Raw genomic sequence first — 20933 nt, forward strand, 5'->3', positions numbered from 1 at the left:
CTGATCTGGCAAATTCCTCAATTGAAACGCATTTTTCAGGTGACTCTGAGGTGTTTCAAGCTGACAATTTAAACTAGGACAAAAACAAAAACAAAAAACAAAACAAACAAACAAAAAAAAACACCTAACTAGACTCTGTGTAGCCCATGTATATTTATGTATTTGCTCCATCATAGCATCCATCTGCTGTGGCTATAATAAAGAACAGGCCTCCCATATCTGGACAGCATACAACGTACTGCTGTGGGATGTTCTGTATGTCCTGTGGGAGCCCGTTCTCAGGTTCCTCGTGGCTTTACCCAGCAGGTCTGCATAGAGGATGATTAGGACCACAGGCCTGAGTGCAGGTGTCTCAGATGGTCTGCACTTGGCCGTGCTAGGGAATGGTCTGTATGTCAAGTTGCTCTGATTGGTCAATAAATAAAACCTGATTGGCCATGGCTAGGCAGGAAGTATAGGTGGGACTAACAGAGAGGAGAAATAAAAGAACAGGAAGGCAGAAGGAGTCACTGCAAGCCGCCACCCTGACAAGCAGCATGTGAAGATGCCAGTAAGCCACAAGCTGCGTGGCAGGGTATAGATTTGTGGAAATGGATTAATTTAAGCTATAAGAACAGTTAGCAAGAAGCCTGCCACGGCCATACAGTTTGTAAGCAATATAAGTCTCTGTGTTTACTTGGTTGGGTCTGAGCGGCTGTGGGACTGGCAGGTGAGAGAGATTTGTCCTGACTGTGGGCAAGGCAGGGAAACTCCAGCTACAACATACCTCCCATATCTGGACAACGTACAACATACCACAGCATAGTTTATAGATATGATGGCAGCCTTTGCTCTTTTCCAGCCTTTATTGGCTCCCATGTGGCCAGACTTTACATGAACCCCGTGAGCAGCCTCTAGGGGCACCTGAGGGCAGATGGCCTATATTTCAGTGAGGGCATCCGCCTCTTGGTTTCCAGGAGGACTCAATGGGCTACGGGCTGCTGTATGGAAAATTACTGGAAGCTCTGATTCTTGTTGAACTCTGTTAAATATTTCCTCCCACATCTGTTGTCTCCATGGCAGCTGACCCAGCAGTTACCAATTTTCTTTTCCCCATCAGGCTATCCATAATATCAGGCTTCCATCAGCACAGATGGTCACAGGCCAGGCCTCATCCACAGTGAAACCCACTGACTGTCCTTTGCTTCTCTCTCCAGCCACGCACTAGGAGAGTTTATTTGTACTGCTGGAGTCACACACTCCTGCCCTGGGCCTTCACGTGAGCCACCAGCGTGCCGAGGCATCCTCGAGAACAGTCAGCTCTCCTGCTAGAACCTCACTGTCTCCATTGGTTGTTGGTTCCGTTACTGGGGGAAGCTCAACGGCTCCAAAGGACACCGGCTCAGTGGCCAAGAGCACTTACTGTGGGTCGCAGAGGACCCAGATCGTGTTCCCAGAGCCCGCATGGGGGCTCACAACCGCCTGTAACTCCAGTTCTATGGGACCTGATACCCCCTTCCAGCCACTCTGAACTCCGACGTGCACGTGATACAGAGACATGCATAATCATGAGTTAAGTTTTAAGTTTCAGGCACTGGCTGTGGCCCAGGATGGATGGCATGAGTGGCACGAGTATTAGTCACTTTCCTCAATGCTGGGACCAATGCCTGGTGTGAGCAACTTAACAAAGGAAGCCTTTATTTTGCAGCTGAAGGGCATGGGAGGGGAAGCGTGGCAGCAGGCTCTGGAGGCAGCGGCCACATTTCATCTGCAGTCAGTTGCACGGAGTGGTGAGTGCTTTTTTTCCTCCTTTTTATGCAGTCCAGGACCTCAGCCCACGGAATGGTAATGACCACAGTCAGGGTGGGTCTCATCTCAAATAACCCAATTATGTAATCTCTCACAGAGGCAACCAGAGGCTGACCTAATCTAGATAGAGGTTTATCTCTTCAGAGATTCTAGGTGGATCAGTTAACACTGATGGCAGTGTTAGCCATCACACTAGGCATGATAGTACACACCTATAATCCCAGGATTGAGGCGGGGTGGAGGCAAGAGGATCACGAGTTCAAAGTTATCCTCAGCCACATAATGATTTTGAGGCCAGATTGAGCCACATGAGATCCCATCTCAAAGAAAAAAAAAGTGACTTGGATGGGAAGTGCTCCATGTGCCACACCAGTTTCCACTAACCCTGACTGAGGAAAGTTGGTGCCTACATCATTAACAAAGCTATAGTCCAACCAGGTATGGTAACACACCTGTAACCCCAGTACTCATGAAGTTGAAATAGGATGGTTGAGTTCTAGGCTAGACTTGACTGCATAAGCAAGAAACTGACCCAGAACAAAACAAAAAGTTGGGCCCCATGTCTGTTCTATACCCTGCTCACTGCCTGTCTTTGATTCCCCTTCATCCATCATCTCTGCGTAACAGACTCCAGTAGTACAGTGATCAATAAAAACTTCTGAATTAAAACTCGGTGTCTCCTACCAAAGAAATGCCTTGTTCTCTCTGTGCCTGTTCCTGAAATAGCATTTCAGAGAACAAAGCTCCTCCTGTGTTAAAGTTGCTGCAAGGCTGACTGACTAGAACCGCCATGACTTTGGAGAACTGGAATGTTGTTCTCGGGAGCCACATTATCTCAGGCTATCTTTAGTCCCTTAATAGCCATTCATTGCTCATCTGTTGTTCAAATTTTAGATGGTCTTTTAATAATAATAAAAAAAAAACAGAGCCAGATATCAGGGTGAAAGCTGAAAGATCAGAGGGATGAAACAAGCCAGCCACGAGTTCTTACCTCTACGAAATCCTCAGCCTAAAGAGAGTGAATTCCTGTCTCCTCACGCCTTATATACCTTTCTCTGCCTGCCATATCACTTCCTGGGATTAAAGGCCTGTGTGTGCTTCCCAAGCAAAAACATGAGATCTCAACTGCTGGGATTAAAGGTGTGTGCCACCACTGCCTGGCTCTGTTTCTCTCCTATACTGTATCAGTCTCATGTAGCCCAGTGTAGCCTTGAACTCACAAAAATCCAGACAGATCTCTGCCTCCTGAGTGATAGGATGAAGGGTGTGTGCCACCACTGTCTGACCTCTATGTCTAATCTAGTGGCTGACTCTGTCCTCTGATCCTCAGGCAAGTTTTTTAGGGTACACAATGTATCACCACACTCACCTCTGTGTTTGACCTAGCATCTTTGTGACATTATGTAAATCCATCCGAACAAACTCCTAGCTTCCACCAACAGGAAGGTTAAGAACGTCATCAGAAGTATGTGAGGCCTAGAGAAGAATTTCCCCCACTTGGCAGTAACACGCCTGACTGGTGTTTCCACTAATATATTCTTAAGCACCTTGAGTTATGACTTTGTTCTGTTACTATAAAAACTTGGCGAAACTGTTACACTGGAACATGGTATTTGGGGCAACCTGAATCCCTGTCCCCAGGGCATGGTCATTCATATTCAGCTCCAGAATAAACCACCTCTTATTCCATTTCAGGTGAGAGCCATGTTTTTATATCAGCAGTGCCAATAATCCTGAGGGTCCAGCTTCTGTCTTCCTCCTATCCTCTTGGTCTCCCCAGCACCAACCTGATGCTCTGTTCTGAGACTCTGGAACTGCATGTATGGGTATCGGTCAGTCTCTTCAATTTTGTCTTTAAGGTTAGAAGCCAGAACAGACAAAACTACCTCTTACACTTTGTGAAACAGCATGTGAAAGAACACTAGATATCTGCAGAAGGGATGGAGGAAGGAGCAGAGCCTGGGAGGAAGGTGCAGAGGCTGTGCCATGCAGAAGGGATGGAGGTAGGAGGAAGGATGCTTCCAGATATTTGTTCGCACTGACACTCCAAGACTGCCAATAAAATTTACCTTGAATCGGAGGGTGGAGTCAAAGATTGGCTGACCAGAATTAACCATAGAGGTTTTGGAGGACCGAGATCGGGAGGACGACAGGAAGTAGTAGGGAGGGGCTTAGAGAAATGTGTGCTCCTTTTCCCTAGGGGAAACTTGGAGAGACAGGGTAAACAGATCATTTTCCATTGCTCTTTGGATTTACCAGGTTTTACCCCAATATCTGACTCTTGAGTCTTATTTAATAATAGAGCAACATAAATAATCACTTCAGAAGGAGGCAGAGACCATCCCATGCAGAAGGGATGGAGATAGAAGGCAGAGGCTGCCCTGTGCCAAGACAGTCCTGGCTACAGTAACTAAGGTCTCAGGCATGTCTCTGTTCTGATTCACTTGGCATCGGGTTCAACCTGAGGCTGGCTCCCGCATGTGCCTGGGGAAATGAGCACCATGACAATAGCAATATGCTCATGCTGCACCCCATCCCCAACAACACTCAAGTTAGAGGGGTTTGCCTTTTCCTTCTGGGCAAAAACTTGAATAACCCCAGAGTTCAAAAACTTCCTGCATAGTTAGGAAGGTGTGTCTCCATACCGTTTATAGATATTGGCTAAATGTTGATGTTCCAGATCGTTCCAGATCATTCCATATCACTTTGGAATCAAAACATACTAAGGGCTTTCTACCATGAGACTAGGACCACTGAGAGGAGACTCCATTTATCGCAGTAACAATATAAGACCCTGAGTCAAAAGAGCAAAACCAAAGCAGGACATCCCACGTTTGTGTTGGCACCCCAGCCCGCACCTGTGCTACCACAGAAAATAAGTCGAACTCAGAGACTTGCAGATTCACGCCTGTAGTAGAGAATGTTCCCCTTCTACAGCCTTCCAACCAGTAAACATACACAGTGCTTGTTTTATTGCCACAAACCTTCAGAAGAGAAGAAAGCCCTTAGAAGTTGTTTGTTTGTTTGTTTGTTTGTTTGTTTGTTTGTTTGTTTGTTTGTTTGTTTTAAGAAAAAGTTATACCTTTCTGGGCATCAGGATTTACAAAGATGGACCCAACAGAGCCTCGTGTTAGTGTTACAGCAACTGCACAGAGGTCAGGAATTCTGGAAGGAAAAACATATTATCTTATGAAAGGGATAAATATTCCCCCCATCCCTTTAGCATGCCACCAGGTGAACCCATCTTCCCAAGAGGTTGTCCCATCTTTCTGACAGGTAGTCTCTTAGCCAGGAAATGGGCCAGCCCAACTGGAATGTGGGGTATGCAGACATACACGCAAGCAAAATACCCATACACATATGGGGAGGGGAGAGGAGAGGATTGGGGAAGAGAAAGGAAGGAGAGGAAAGGGCGGGGCCAGGTGTGGTGGCACTCAGCTTTAGTCCCAGCATTTGGTAGGCAGAGGCAGGTGGATCTCCAAGCCATCCCAGGTACTATAATGAGAACCTGTCTCAGGAAAAGGGGAAGAGGATGTAGCTCAATCAGGAGAGTGCTTGCCTAGCATTCATGAAGGCCTGGGTTCCAGCCCAGCACACCATGAGCTGATGACAGTGAGCATGCCTGTAATCGCAGTACCTGTGAAGTGGAAGAAAGAGGACCACTGGGGCTGGAGAGATGGCTCAGAGGTTAAGCGCACGGACTGCTCTTCCAGAGGTCCTGAGTTCAATTCCCAGCAACCACATGGTGGCTCACAACCATAATGAGATCTTCTGGTATGTGGGCATACATGCAGGCAGAACACTGTATACATAATAAATAAAAAAAAAGGAAGGAAGGAAGGAAGGAAAGAAGGAAAGAAGGAAGAACAGAAACAAGTTCAAGATTATCCTTGGCTACATAGTGAGTTCTAGGCCAGCCTGGGCTATTCTGTTGAAAAAACAAGGAGAAGAAGCTCTGATTGGGAAACTCAGAATAAGCAGCATTAGGCTGGTGCTGTAGACATGGCGTTCTTGAAGGATCCTGGGGACCACAATAGAGCCTATTGAGAAACTTTGTTCTCTCATCCAGCTTCTGATGTTAGACCAGGAACTCCTTTATTCAGCCTCACTTAAGAATTCCACCTATTCCTTTTATTTTCACCTCTAGGAAGCTGTCTTGGTTGGGGTTTTATTGCTGTGAAGAGACACCATGATCACAGCAACTCTTATAAAGGAAAACATTTAATTGGGGCTGGCTTAGGGTTTAGAGGTTTAGTCCATTATCATCATGGAGGGGCATGGAGGCGTGCAGGCAGACATGGTGCTGGAGAAGGATCTGAGCATTCTACATCTTGATCCACAGTCAACAGGAAGTGAATTGTCACACTGGCCATGGCTTGAGTATATATGAGACCTCAAAGCCCGCCTCCACCAGTGATGAACTTCCTCCAACAAGGCCACACCTCCTAATAGCATCATTCCCTATGGGCCAAGCATTCAAACACGTGAGTCTATGGGGACCACTCCTATTCAAACCACCACAGATGCCAAAGCCCCACCGTGCTTGACCTGAGAGCAAGCTTTGCTATTTAGCATTAATAGGAACAAAGGAAGGGAAAGGGGCCAGGACTGGGTGGCCAGCACTTCCTTCCCCATTTCTGCCTTCATCTGCCACTAACCAAGGTAGGGTTCTTTCCAAGCTGCAGTCGCCCAGTATACCTAATGCCTGGCACTGGGGTGGCCAGAAAAGTCCCAGGACAGGCAGTTCTCCAAATGCAGACAGCACATTATTAGGACTCACTCTTAGTACTTCCCTTCCAGCCTGACTTAAAAAAAAAAAAAAGGAGGAAGAGAAACTAGAGGTTAAAGTGTGTGTGTGTGTGTGTGTGTCTGTGTGTGTCTGTGTGTGTCTGTTTGTATAACTTGTCGCTCATTGTCATTAGCTGTCGGGAGACATGCAGCCTAGTCTCAGATCAGCATATGACTACCTGTCCAGTGGGTTTCCTCAGGGCCAGGCACCTGGGGAAATGGACTCTCACTTGGCAAGGACCAGTAGTCCACGAGACAGCATAGGAATTTGCAAAATTCAGGCAGCTTACAGGCTCTTTTCTCTCTCGTTATATCGGTGATTCTTTGGGTGGTTTTTAGTTCTACTTTGGCAATCACACATGCAATAGCTGTAATTTTCCCTGGAAATTCTGTTCTTTCTTGAATATTTTCCCCTAAGATTCAACAGGGGACTAATGCTTCTCAAATCTCTTATTTGGAATTACTAACTACAACTCTTAATCCTGGGAACTTCTCTGACTCAATAGAGATAGTTAGGTACATATGTGAAAACAACACTTGGAACATTAACTATGTCTCACAGTTTTGGAAAGGAGATTAGGGCATGCATACACAGAATAGGGAAAAAGTCTCAGGAATACACATAGTGCCCACTGTTGAGAGTAAGTTCCCTGGACACCAAGCACAGAATCGTTGGTAGGATCTGGTATGCTCCAAGAGGAAAAACTACAACGCAAAGTGTGGGGTGGGTAGATCCATCTTTACCATACACAGGAGCTTATATTGGAGGAAGAAGTATGGTACAGTGAGATGGGAAAAGAGTGCTTTGTCCAAGTCTGCCTTTTACAGAGAGTTTGAGACATGGGACCCTCCTTTAGAAAAAGGAACTGTATGAACACATACCTTGCAGACATGAAAGAATTGTCTGGGTTTGAATATTGTTGTTCTTAAAGCATTGTGCCCATGTCTATTATTTTTTAACTTTGTAACCACAAGTAACTGCCAGCTGACATAAGAGCTTCAAGAGCAGGATGTGTCTGGCTCAGCATTTAGTTCAGCCTGAAAAATGCTGGACTCTGTGTCTGGAATAAGGTTATGTAGGGCTCGGGAAAGTGTATTTGGGAAGCATAAAGGGGAACAATGGGGGCTTTCATAATAATCATGATTTATTTCTTAAATTGTGATGTGTTTCTTAAAGTCAAAAATAGAAGCCAATAATAAAGCTGTTCATGTAACCCTGGTAAGAAAAAATTCTGTTTAAGTATAAAGATGCCCTGAGCTATCCAGGGCCACTTGAGTGCAATCCACTTGGTGGTCAGAAGTTTTCCTTGTGCCAGTGCCCCTTCCCCATCTCAGGACCTGGACCCAAGCCAAGGCTGGACCCCGACAATTAGCTTTAAAAGAAATTAATAAAAGTAATTTTTACATTGAAATGTGCCGGGCAGGGTGCTTGAATCTAGTTTCCATTGCTAAACAAATTGGGGGAGAAAGCAGCTCATGTAAGAAAGGGTTATTTGGACTATACATCCCGATCACAGTCCGTCATTGAAGGAAGCCAAGGTGAGAACTCCAGCAGCAACCTGGAGGCAGGAGCTGGAGCACAGGCCATGGAGGATGCTGCCCACTGGCTTGCTCCGTGTGGCTTGCTCAGCCTGCTTTCTTATAGAACCCAGGACCGTCTTCCCAGGACTAGCACTGCCCAAAGTGGGCTGGACACTTCCACATCAATCACCAGTCAAAAAAAAAGCCCCACAGGCTGGCCTACAGGTTAATCTGATGGGTCATTTTCTCAGCTAGTTGAGATTCCCTCATCTCAGACTCTAGCATGTGTCGAGTTAACAAAAATCTAACCAGGACAGTGGTGCACACCCATAATCCCAGGACTCAGGAAGTAGAGGCAGGAAAATGAGTTGCATAGCAAATCTGAGGCCAGTCCAGAATACATGAGACATTGCCCCAGAAAACAAAAACAAAAATAGACAACCTCAACCTCTTCACAGTTCTCCCGCCTCTACCTCAGAAGTTTGACCTTTGTCTTGAGAGCAACAGAAAGAAAATCTCAGGGTTTTAGAAAGAGAAGTGAGTGTCTCAGTCTCTGTTCTGTTGCTGTGAGGAGACGCCATGATCAAGACAGCTCTTAAAAAAGAAAGGAGTTAACTGGGGCTGGCTGACAGTTTCGGAGGTCAGTCCATGATCTTCATGGCAGGGAGCACAGCAGCATACGGGCAGACATGGAGGAGGAAGGAAGAAGAGGACGAGCAGAGAGAGAGAAAGGCTTTTCTGGGGCACTGGAGAGAAAGGAAAGGAAAGGGGGGACATTAACGGCTAAAACTCACTAACCACACTCTGTCACCCACTGTCCCCTGCACCAGTCCCCATTCTGAAACTGTAGGAATAGACACGGGAAATAACAACTCTGCTGAAGCCATCATTGCATAGATCAGTTCTGTTCTCAGAGACTCTCTCAGGTCCAAAACACTAGGTTCTGTTTGCCCTAAATCTGTAGCGATATCTTTACTCCACAGAGGCCATGCCACCAGACGCTGGCTCTAAGCGATGTGAGAATGAAAGAAACGGAATTACAAAGTTAGATTTGGTATTCAGAGTTGGTCACCTGCTCAATCAAATTACACACTCCGTATGCTGTGAAATCACAATCATTGTCCCAATGCTATGTCCTAAATGTATCTGATAAAAACTCTTAATGGCTAAACGTAAGCAGTCAGGAGAAGTGTGCCCCTTTTCTTTCTCCGTTGTCATTTATGCCCCCTGCTGCAGCCCCCAAGATCAGTGTCCCTACAGAGATCAGTTATAGACTGCCTTGTCACATGCCCAGTTCCTACCAGTTCCTGGGGTCAGTCTTGACCCCATGAGGCTCATTCTCTGGGGGCGGGGGGGATTGGGTGAGATGGGGCACAGGTGTCCACCAGAATATCAGCAAGTACAGAACAGAGGCACTATTAGTGAACGGTAAGTTCCTAGCAGATGGACGGCGCTGTTTCGAGAGGCCAGGGAGGCTTTAGATTTTGGAGCCTTGCTGCAGGAAATGGGCGTGGCCCTGAGGTTCATAGCCTGGGGCTGAGGCCTGCCTGGGCAGTGCCTGCTTCTGGGTCTGCTGAGGGGGGTGCAGGCAGCCTCACCCTCCCACTTCCACAGTCTCCAGCTCCTCTTGCTGCTGTGCCCTTTTTCCCACCGTGATGAGAGCAAAGAGGACCCAGACAAGAGGCATCCCAGCCTGTGACCACGACAAAGCTGATTGATTGTCTTAGGGTCACTACTGCCATGATGAGACACCATGACCAAAAGCAACTTGGGGAGGGAAAGGTTTATTTCACTCACAGTTCCATATGACAGGTCATCATCAAAAGCCATGAGGGCAAGAACTCACACAGGGCAGGAACTTGGAGGCAGAAGCTGATGCAGAGGCCATGGAGAGATGCTGCTTACTGGCTTGTTCCACATGGCTTGCTCAGCCTGCTTTCTTATAGAACCCAGGACCAATAGCCCAGGGATGGTACCACCCACAAAGGGCTTAGCCCCATCAATCACTAATTCAGAAAATGCCTCACAAATTTCCCTACAACCATACCTGTTTCTTTTTGCTAATTAAATTTTTTCATTTATTTTGTATCCCGACCACAGTTTCCCCTCCCTCCCCTCCTTCCATCCCCTTCCCTGCCTCCTCTCTGACCGCTCATCTACTCCTCTGTCTGTTCTGAAAGGGGCAGGCCTCCTATGGGTGTCAACAAGGCATGGCATATTAAGTTGTGGTAGGACTAAGCTCCTCCCTTTGTATTAAAGCTGGGAGAAGCAATCCAGTATGAGGAATAGGTTCCCAAAAGCCAGCCACAGCATTGGGGAAGGGCCTTGATCCCACTGCTAGGAGTCTCACAGATGGACCAAGCTACATAACTGTCCCACGTATGTGGAGGACCTAGGTCAGTCCCATTCGGGCTCCCTAGCTGTCAGTCCAGAGTCTGTGAGTTCCTATAGGTCCATGTTAGTCATTTCTGTGGGTTCCCTTATGATGACCTTCCATCCCACACACACCCTTCCCTTCTTCATGAAAATGGCCTGACAGAGTCTTTGCTTCCTTCTGAAACTTCACAAGTCAGGCCTCCCCGGTCTGCACTGCTCTCAGCATTCTTACCTCACAAGCTCATACAAAACAGCTCACAGTGCACAATGCACAAGACTTTTCTAGGCCAAAGTTCCAAAGTCCTTCCATAATCCTCCCCTAAACAACACAGTCAGGTCTGTCACAGCAGTACCTACTATCCGGGTACCAACTTGTCTTAGTTAGGATTACTATTGCTGTGATAAAAAACTGTAACCAAAATCAAGTCAAAGAGGAAAGAGCTTATTTGGCTTACGCTTCTACATTGAAGGAAGTCAAGACAGGAACTCCAACAGGACAGGAACCTGGAGACAGGAACTGATACAGAAGCCATGAAAAGGAGCTACTTTCTAGCTTGCTCCACATGGCTTGCTAGGCCTGGTTTCTTATAGATCCCAGGACCACCAGCCCAGGGGTGGAACCACCCACAATGGGCTGATCCCTCATCAATCACTAATTAAGAAAATGCCCCATAGGCTTGTCTACAGCCTGATCTTATGGAGGCATTTTCTCAGCTGAGGCTCCTTCCTCTCTAATGACTCTAGCTTGTGTCAAGATGACATAAAACCAGCCAGCACACTGATGCAAAAAAAAAAAAAAGTGACTCAAGGTCACACACCCACTTGTTCCTAAAGTCTAACTGAGCCCAAGGAATCCTCAGCCAAGTTCCACATTCCCTCTCTGCCGCACACTTTTTCCCCAAAAAATATCAGAGGTTGTGGAAGGGAGTGTGACTTTTCTTAAGTCAGATAACTCATGTCTAAGGTCTCAGCTGGCAGAGACCAAAGTCTTTCCGTGAACGTATCCCTTCAACAATACCTGCTTCCATCCCACTATGCACACCGGCTAACAGTCCCACAGAAAAAAAACATGCACACCTGAGGAAGCTGGTTTGCCTTTAGCTTTGAAGTCTCTGTGCCAACAAGCAATAAAATCATCTGAGGCTGGACCTCAAACAAAGAATTTTTAAGAACTGGAAGGTGCAGTTTAGGAAAAGTTTAACAGAGAAAGCAAGCATCACAATGATCTTCGCTCCTTCCATAAACTGAACCCTGGCAGTGCCAAGCGAGGGTCAAGGTCCACGGTAGCCGTACCAGCAGTGAGCAGTTACCACACACTGCTTCACATATCAAGCATGGCACAGACTCTCCCTTCAAACACCGCGGCTGAACTGTCTTGCGAAGTCATATATTTCTGACATTATGAATGCTAGTTTGGAAGCATTTACTAATAGATTTCTGTATCAGGCAGCTTTCCAGTTCTATAATGTAATACCTGAAGTGTAATACCTAAAAAGGATTAGTCTCTCATATGCAGGATCTAGATTTAAATATAAACATATAATAAATAAGACATACATAAACATACAGGACATGAGCAAGGTATTTAGGATATACAGGTAAGAAAATACTATGATGAAATATGGAACGGTGGCAGATATCTGAAACACCAAGCCTTGACAGAGGGTATGTGAAGGTCAAGAACTTGCCATCTGTGGCAACAGAGTAAGCCTTGGGATAGCCTGGGATACCAGAGACCCTCCCTCAAAAAGAAAACAAAAGTCCTTCTAAGAAACTTAGTATTTGTACACTAAAGAAACTAACAATAAAAAAGAAGGGGGTGCTGGAGAGATTGTTCAGTGCTTAAGAACACTAGCTGCTCTTGCAGAGGACCTAAGTTCAATTCCCAGCACCTACATGGTGGTTCACAACTGCCTATAACTCCAGTTCCAGGGGATATGATGCCCTCTTCTGGCACATACACTCATACTGGCTCACATACAAACACATAAACAAAAAAAAACAAATGTTATTAAAATTTAAAAGAAAAAGTTCATTTTGAATCATAGTTTTGGAGGTTCAGTCCAGAATTGAGTGTCCTATTGTTTGGGACCTCCAACTGCCAGGACCCAAAGAAGCCCAGGACAAGGCTTCCTCAGTACCTGTGGTTCCTTCCAGCACCTCTCACACAGACCCCTGCTCCAAGCCTCTCCAGCCCATTCCCTTCCCCCAGCTTCTCCTTCCTCTGTAAACCTATGTAAACCTGCCATGTCAGCCATGCGCGCTCTCAGTCCTGTGCTCCTCTACTGGTCTGCTTGCCTTCTCTCTCTCTCTCTCTCTCTCTCTCTCTCTCTCTCTCTCTCTCTCTCTCTCTCTCTCTCTCTCTCCCCTCTTCCCACCCCCTCCTCCATGTCTAGATTGAGTCTGGACTCTTCCAGGTGCCTCTGACTGTTCTCTCCCTCACATCTACAAACTCTTCTCCTCAACCACACATTGGAGCAGTCATGTCCACGTTTTCATTCACCAACAAGGCACGTTATATCGGAAGTGTGTGGAGGTGGAAGCTACTCATCCTGTGAGGCAGGAAGCAAGGAAGAGGAAGGAGTGACTGGTTCCCACAGTCTCCTTCAAGAGCAAGCCCCCAGTGACCTGATGACCTTTTCTTAAAGGTCTCACCATCTTCCAATATTACCACCAGGAACCAAGCCTTTAAAACATATTTGAGAAACGATCATCCAAGCCACAGAATTCTGCCAGGGCCTCTGCCTCATGGTAAAATAGGTATTCATTTCAACTCCTCGGATCTCCAATCCCAGTGGCAGGGGAGTCCTGCTGGCGGGAGAAAAAGCCCACCAGACCTGTAGATCTCTGGCTCCAGTCAGAAGTATGAAAAGAAACTGGAAATTCCCCATTTTTTTTTTCCATCTATTTGGCCCCTCTTCTTATCTATCTGCCTATCAGGGACCTAATGCCTCATCCCTCAGCTAGAGATGTAGTTGGGCTGGCAGAGCGCTTGTGTAGCAGGCACAGACCTTGGGTTCCATTCTCAGCACCCTATAAATAGGGTGGGCAGTGCATGCCTGTAATCCCAGCAATGGGGAGGTGTCGGCAGGAATATCGAAGTTCAAGGTCATCTTCAGCTTCACAAATGAGTTTGAGGCCAGGCTGGGCTACATCAGGCCCTGTCTCAAAAACAGACAAGAAATTCAATGTAGCTGCAGGAGGAAAACAGGTCCAAGGGTTGCCTCCGGGGCAGCTGGAATGGCTTGAGATTATTCCAGGCAAAAAAATAAAAATAAGGCAGGTGGGGGTGGGTTGCACAGCACACCCAGTCTCATCAGTGTGAACACAGCTGCTGGGGGGCGGGGCGGGGGGGGGGGCTCCCTCTGGTGTTGAGGAAGTTGCTGGCACTAAGGGAACAATCTCCATTTGCCTTGCATGCTGTCTTTCCATCTGACCGGTCATCCTGGGAGGCAGACACAGTTCAGTCCCCATGAGAGGATGGCTGCAGCTTAAGTGGACAGTCTGGACATGGGGTGATCTACCTGCAAGAATCCTGTTCCTGGGAGGTGCAAGGGCACAGATGTAGACTCTAGATGTCCCTCTAGGAATTCTGGAGCAGGATGTTTGGAATGTTCCAGAAAATCTTTTAAACCCCTAGTTTTTCATCTCGGAGGATCACAGGACAAACTCTAAATGATTAACGCGTGGAGTAGAGCAGGAATTTGTTCCAAAGTTTGAGGCAGAAGAAGCAGGTACAAGATGAAGGCAGAGGTGCAAAGTTTCATTGTGCTTTCAGTTACCCATTGGACAGCAGCAGGCCCAATGGTTCAGTATTGCTGGGCCACGCTGCGTCTGGACCTGTGGCAAAGCCACATTGGGATGGCAGTGAGTGCTGCAAAGACAGAGGAGAGAAGACAGCATCCTAATACCCTGTCTTAGAGAGGGTCACTACTGATGTGCTGAGACTCCGTGACCAAAGCAACTTGGGGAGGAAAGGGCTTATTTTACTCACAGCTCCATATGACAGGTCATCATCAAAAGCCATGAGGGCAGGAACTCCAGCAGGGCAGGCACCTGGAGGTAGGAGCCGATGCAGAGGCCACGGAGGGTGCTGCTTACTGGCTTGCTTCCCCTGGCTTGCTCAGCCTGCTTTCTGATAGAACCCAGAACCATCAGCCCAGGGGTGGCACCACCCACCATGGGCTGGGCCCTCCCCCATGGATCACTAATTGAGACAATGCCTCACAGGCTTGCCAGATCTTACGGAGGCATTTTTTTCGATAGAGGCTTCCTCCTCTCTGATGACGTTAGCTTGTGTAGAGTTGACACAAAACTAGCCGGGTCAATCCCCTTTGAGGATAGTCCCCGTGACTTAACTTGGTTCCACTAGGTTCCCTTCTCTTAAAGGTTCTATCTCCTCCGAATATCAGCACCCTGGGGCCCAAACCTTCAACACACGGCCTGAAGGGGACACAATAACCCAACTACAGCACCGGAGGTAACAGTTACCACCGTTCCCGTCACTGTGGTCAGCGAATGTGGGGATCTGGATGTAAAGTGTCCTCCAAGGCACGTGTGCATGAACACTCGGTCCCAGCTGCTTAGGTCTACTGTTCTGAGACGTTATGAGATCTTTGGGAGGGCGTGGGGGGAGGCATAACGATCAGGTGGAGGCCACTAGGGGCGGCCCTTGAAGCCTGTACCCACCTCTCATTCTGGACTTAGGTGCCTGCTTCTCGTTTGACCAAGATGTGTAACCCAGCTACCTCACTTCCCCGCTGCCGTGGACAGAGCCCTCCAGCAGTCGTCCCCTCCTCATCAGAGTGCACTGCATCCCCTAAATCTGCAAGCCAAAAGCCAAAACGAACCCTCCCTCCCTTCTGTCACTTCTTCTGGGGAGTTTAATAGAAGGGTCATTATAAAAGACGGTCATCAGGGGCAGCATTCTGGCCTTCTTTATAGTCAGATACTTGTATCCGCTACTTTTCTGTGGCTGCAAGAAAATCTCAGGACCAGAAGCAACTTCAGGAGTCAGAGTTGTGTTGGCTTCTGGTTCCAGGGGGATAAAGTCCATATGGTAAGGAAGGCATGGCAGAAGTTGCAGGAAGCAGAGAGTTCCCGTTTCATCCACACAGGAAGCAGAGAGACAGAGCAGGGAGAAGACTCCATGTCCTCAAAGCCCACCCTCAGTGACACACCTCCTCCAGGACGGATCCAAGTCATAAAGATTTCATAACCTGCCCCCAAACAGCACCACCTCCGGGGGACCACAAGCTCAAATACATCAGCCTATGGGGGACATTTCATTCACACAGGACTGTTATCACATTTGGCTCTTCGTGACGTAAGTAGGAAATAATTACTGCTCTGATAGAGAGTAAGCTATTTTAGTAAAGGCCTCGGATGGGAGACATGACCTTCATTTGATGAACAGAGCCAGCATCCTCAAGGGATGGCGCTAATGGAATGGATATGCTGGGTCTGTTTCCTCCTCTCCCTTTGATCTTGTTTTAATGCTTCCCATTGCCCTGATCCACCTGGAAGCTAAAGTCCAGGGGGCTCCTTGGTGTGCATCCTCGAGGCTAGCCTATGTTCCGAAGACATAAAGCAGAACAGAAAAAGGCCCAGAGGTTGAAATGAAGACAGTTCACCAGCCTACACTGTGATGGTACCACACCACCCTTCCCCCAGCAGGTGCCGGAACACTGGCAAACAGTCAAGGATTTAGTGGGGAAAGGGTATCCAGGCCTTTTCTAAAACAAACAAAAAGGAAAGAAAGTGGAATTTCTCACAGCATCCGTGAAGAACTTTATCCTTTAAATGGTGCAGTGTGTAATGGTATCCAGAAGATGGCGGCATTGGCAAGCCATAGACCACTTAGAAAGCCAATGTTCAAAAATCTTTTTCAGTTACCATTGATGGATAATGAGCTTCCTAAACAGAGTAACTTTGAGAGGTTCCATTTGTATTGTTATCTTTTAATTCTGTATATACAGTTGTGTCTGTGTGCAAGTGTCTGTGAGCACAGGGACCTGCAGAGACTGGATGGAGACTTTGGATCTCCTGGAGCTGGAGTAACAGAAGGCTGTGAACTGCTAGACATGGGTGCCGGAAACTGAACCTGGGTCCTCCGGATGAGCAACAGTTGAGCAAACCACTGAGCAATCTTTCCAGCCACAAGAATAGCTTTTAAGTCATGTTGGCCCTACATAACTAAATGAAGTGCAGACTTACTGTCAAGTAACTATATGGTTCTGTGCATTTTAAAGAGTGCATATACCCCATGCTTGCCTGATGACATCATCAAATGCAAATGAAGCATACCTGTACATATGGATAACATTAAAATGTCTATAAAATTTACATATGTTATAAAACTCTCCCATTGTAGATATGTACAAATAATCTATAAACTATATTCTAACACTGAAGCAAAATGTGTTGGCAGACACTTGAAATCTCAGCAATTGGGAGGCGGAGGCAGGAAGATCAGGAGTTCGAGTCAGCGTTGGTTACATGGTGAGTGTGAAGCCATCCTGGGCTCCACAATGACGTAAAACAAACACCAGGCTGAATAACTAGAAGCACTGCTCATAAGTCACATATAAAACATCGGGTTTGGGAAACCAGGGAGATAACTCAGTGAGACGAGCGTTTGCCCCACAAGCGCAAGGACCTGACTTTAGTCCTGGGAACCCACGTCAAAAGCTGAGTGTGGCCGTGCTTGCATATGAGCAGGAGTGAGGGAGGATAGGCAGATGTGGGCGCAGGGTTAGCTCCAGACAATGAGGAACCCTCTCTCAACAAAATGAGGTTGGCAGCACCTGAGGGACAGCACTTGAGGTTGACATCTGGAGCTCCACATGCACCCTGTACACACAGGTGCGGGCGGGACACACACACACACACACACACACACACACACACACACACACACACACACACACTGTAGATGTAATAAATAAAACCTGGGGCCAGGTGACAGAGGCAGGCAGATTTCTGAGTCCAAGGCCAGCCTGGTCTACAGAGTGAGTTCCAAGACAAGCAAGGTTACACAGGGAAACCTTGTCTTGAAAACCAAAAATTATTTTAAAAATTAAATATTTTTTTTTAGGTATCGCAGGCATCACATTGAAACTATTGAAAAAAAAAATAATTGGTTTTTAAATGTCATTTTTTTACAGTGTGTGTGTGTGTGTGTGTGTGTGTGTGTGTGTGTGTGTGTGTGCTTGCTCATGCTCTTGTGGGAGTCAGAGAACAACCTGCAGGAATTGGTTCTCTCCTTCCACCATGCGGGATCCTGGGCTACAGCTCAGGTTGGCAGGGTTGGCAGCAAGCACCCTTACCTGCCAAGTCATCTCACCAACTTCTAAATGCCATTTTTAAACTAGTTTAATAATGTGCAAAATCTAGGAAGATTTTCAAATGTGCACAAATATTGTCAATACTCAAGGGCAGCTTTAGCTAGGTAGAGAGGGTAGCATGTAAAAAAGGAACACCAAACCAAGACCGTGTGAGGGTCTGGTCTCTCAGGCTAGTGGGGAGCCGGTAATTTGTTAGAATCTGGTTGAATATGGAGCAGTTAGGCAAAGTGTTGTGTGTGTTCCTGTGAGGGCCAACTTGCCACCTCCAGAGAGTCACAGAGGACTGAGTGGAGACTGTGTTTGCATGGTTGACCACACTGAAAAAATCATCCTATGAAGAAAAAAGGCGGGGGGTGGGGGGGTGGCTACAGACATGGCTCAGTAGATAAATCAAGGGCCTGAGGTCAGGTAAAGCAGTTGCAATAATAACCCTCCATCTACGAAACGGGAGGCAAAGGCGAAGCAAATTCCTGAAAGATTCCAGTTAACTAGCTTGGCACACATAATAGTGAGCAAGAGATCCCGTCTCAAAGAAGGTAGAAGGTAATGATGACCCATATCCAAGGTTGTCCTCTGACCTACACACACACACACACACACACACACACACACACACACACACACTCACTTGAGTGCAAGTTGCAGCACGCTCCATGAGCGTGCATACAGAGGAAGGGGGAAGGGGAGAGAGAGGAAAGGGAGGCTATGGAATAGCACACGCCACCTCACTGGTGGTTACCAGGGACAATTTTGGACCCTGGGAAAGATTTTGGGGTGTCTAGAAAAAACATCTGGTTTTTCTAACAACTTGCAGTAGTGTTAATGGCAGCTGGTGGTTGAAACCAGCGAGGCAGGAGACACCCTTGACACACAGAAAGCCTCCCTCAGCAAACAAATGCTCTGACCCGAACAGCGCCACAGAGAGAAACCGCTCCAACGGAAATTGCATCTCTAAGAATGACAAGGTTACAGGGAGGGAGAGGAAAAAGGAAGAGGGTGGAGCCGCAGAGATGGGGGGCACATATTTAAACACAAGGAAGAGCTGAGATTTTCTTCCAGATGTGAAAGAGCGCTGAACATGATCAGATCTGTAGAGCAGGAAAAAAACAAAACAAAACAAAACAAAAAAAAGGCTTCAGGCTTTCCAGCTTGGGCCCGGCAGAATGGCTCCCGCAAAGAAGGGTGGCGAGAAGAAGAAGGGCCGTTCTGCCATCAACGAGGTGGTGACCCGAGAATACACCATCAACATTCACAAGCGCATCCATGGAGTGGGCTTCAAGAAGCGTGCCCCTAGGGCACTCAAAGAAATCCGGAAATTTGCCATGAAGGAGATGGGTACTCCAGATGTGCGCATTGATACCAGGCTCAATAAAGCCGTCTGGGCCAAAGGAATAAGGAATGTTCCATACCGTATCCGTGTACGTTTGTCCAGAAAACGTAATGAGGATGAGGACTCCCCAAACAAGCTCTACACACTGGTAACTTACGTACCTGTTACCACATTCAAAAATCTGCAGACAGTCAACGTGGATGAGAACTAAGCCGCAGAGTGTCAAATAAAGTTGGAGAACTACCTTCAAAAAAAAAAAAAAAAAAAAAAAAAAAAAAAAGGCTTCAGAAAGAAAATTGGAGGTGACTTTTTGAGAAAGGAAAGAAAATATTGTTTTAACAATTCCCTTGTTTTCTTTATGGAATGTCTTTAAGGAAAACTGAATCCTAAGATCAAGGGCAATATTGAAAGTGTGGGAATAGATAGATGGCCTTCCGGCTTCAAGAGTCCTGATCAAGATAAATGAACACCCCCCCACACCTGTACCCCTTCTGGAATCCCTCCCTCCTGCAGATGTCCCTACTCAGCCTCCTTCTTCACGGACAGCAACCCCAGCTCCAGTTCTTAACTTGTCTTTAGACTGGCGCCCAGTGTGACCTGCTCTTCCAGTTCTGTCTTGGAGATTCCCCTCCAGCCCTTTGTACCCAGGAGAGCACGGGAGGGTGGGAGGGCGGGCGCTAGCCCACCCCTTGCTCCGCACGCTAACTCCTTAGAGGCTGGGGGAGGGCACTCGGGATGCAGTTTGCTGGGCAGAGAGTTTATTGGGCACGCGCGCCAAGCTCCAGTTCAGTCTCCAGCACACATGAACTGACCAAGATGGCATCCTCCTAGAAGTGAAGGCAGGAGGATGTTCAAGGTCATCCTCAGGATCTGTGTACCAGGTTTGAGGCCAGTCTATGCTACATGAAATCCTGTCTCAAAAACACAAGCAACAGGACTGGAGAGATGGCTTCTCAGTTAAGAGCAAGTAACACACTTGCCTAGGACCTCAGTTCAAATCCCAGCATCAGTGGTTCACAACTGCCTGTAACTTGAGCTCTAGAGAATCTGGTGCCTTCATCTGGCCTCCTCAGACACATTCACACACATACACACACATACACACACACACACACACACACACACACACACACACACACACACACACACACACGCGCGCACACACACACACACACGCACACGCAAGCACACATGCACACACGCACACATACACGTGCACGCACATGCACACACGCACACATACACGTGCACGCATGTGCTCTGTGAGCGAGCACCCGTTAAAAATAAAAATAAAACAAGTGTTTAGTTTTAAAACAAACAAAAAGATGGAGAGGAAAAGGCAAGATTTGGAAATTACTTCATCTTTTTTTTTTTTTTTCTTTTTTTTTTCCCAAGACAGGGTTTCTCTTATGTAGCTTTGCACCTTTCCTGGAACTCACTTGGTAGCCCAGGCTGGCCTCGAACTCACAGAGATCCGCCTGCCTCTGCCTCCCAAGTGCTGGGATTAAAGGCGTGCGCCACCACCGCCCGGCCAACTTCATCTTTTTGAAAAGAGAGTTCTGTCTTCCCTTCTGTGAGTGATTCTCTCTCCTTCCTTCTCCTCTCTTCACTCATGTCAGCACCTACATCCACACACCACATTCCAGGCCAAGCACCTAGTGTGTATCTGTGGTATTTTCTCCAGACTTATGTAGACTAAGAAAATAATACAATACTAAGCAACATAAAACCTTAAAATGCTGTCCCAGCTTTCTTCTCCTGTAACCCACCCCCCACCCCATGTC

General features: G+C 47.1%; 2 protein-coding genes across 2 annotated transcripts in view; one reads left to right on the top strand and one right to left on the bottom strand.

Moving 5' to 3' along the window:
• The window catches only part of Grin2b (glutamate ionotropic receptor NMDA type subunit 2B), a 668532-nt gene extending 653926 nt beyond the window's left edge, over nucleotides 1-14606 (bottom strand). The window contains exon 1 of the mRNA XM_076568099.1: nucleotides 14468-14606. The gene's annotated coding sequence lies outside the window, so the exon portion shown is untranslated. The remainder of the gene's footprint in view (nucleotides 1-14467) is intronic.
• A 4359-nt stretch (nucleotides 14607-18965) lies between these two features.
• On the top strand, nucleotides 18966-19393 carry LOC102921929 (large ribosomal subunit protein eL31). Its single transcript, XM_006976518.4, has one exon. The coding sequence runs from the start codon at nucleotides 18983-18985 to the stop codon at nucleotides 19358-19360; it is 378 nt and encodes a 125-aa protein (XP_006976580.1). The 5' UTR covers nucleotides 18966-18982; the 3' UTR covers nucleotides 19361-19393.
• The last annotated feature ends 1540 nt before the right edge of the window (nucleotides 19394-20933 follow it).

Source organism: Peromyscus maniculatus, chromosome 3, assembly GCF_049852395.1.
Source record: "Peromyscus maniculatus bairdii isolate BWxNUB_F1_BW_parent chromosome 3, HU_Pman_BW_mat_3.1, whole genome shotgun sequence".
Classification (NCBI taxonomy): domain Eukaryota; kingdom Metazoa; phylum Chordata; class Mammalia; order Rodentia; family Cricetidae; genus Peromyscus; species Peromyscus maniculatus.